General features: G+C 34.4%; 1 protein-coding gene across 1 annotated transcript in view; it reads left to right on the top strand.

The window, feature by feature from the left end:
- Positions 1-514, top strand: part of LOC119589279 (methyltransferase-like protein 17, mitochondrial) — a gene marked incomplete in the record, with an annotated part of 19,325 nt that overhangs the window by 10,895 nt on the left and 7,916 nt on the right. The window contains 1 exon segment of the mRNA XM_037937898.1: positions 345-480. Coding sequence (XP_037793826.1) covers positions 345-480 — 136 coding nt within the window.

Here is a 514-nt window from a genome sequence, read left to right as displayed (position 1 = left end):
GTTACACTTCAGTATAAGATATGGTCTTCCATCTTCCAAATAGAAAAGCCTCAGTAACCAGGCACAGTGTTTGTATTTCTGAGCCATTCCATTGCTCACTGGGATTGCTTGTAAAATCTCACTATCAGTATTCAAGCATGAGTAGGTAGTGTAGATCCTAGTTCAAAAATTCTTTTAAAGGGTTTTTGTGTTTTGTTGATTTAGTTTCATTCTCAAAGGTTGTTTCAGCTTTATGTAAAATGCATTCATATGTGCAGGAAGATGTGTTGCATGAAATATTTCTTGCTCTTTTTTGTATGTCAAATATTCTTTGTTTTTCCTTATACCACTTCTAAAATTTTCAGAAATGGTAGATCCATTATCACCGGATATTGGTGAAGAGCTTCAAGGCAGGTTGCTAGAATCCCGAAAATCAAAAGTTATCAAGAAAATGAAGACGAATGTTTATCATTGGAAACCCATTGAGTATAATGGCTATAGGTGAGATGAGATGCTGTATAAATAACATGCACAA

Source organism: Penaeus monodon, chromosome 25, assembly GCF_015228065.2.
Source record: "Penaeus monodon isolate SGIC_2016 chromosome 25, NSTDA_Pmon_1, whole genome shotgun sequence".
Classification (NCBI taxonomy): domain Eukaryota; kingdom Metazoa; phylum Arthropoda; class Malacostraca; order Decapoda; family Penaeidae; genus Penaeus; species Penaeus monodon.
This window is presented reverse-complemented; position numbering and strand designations above follow the sequence as displayed.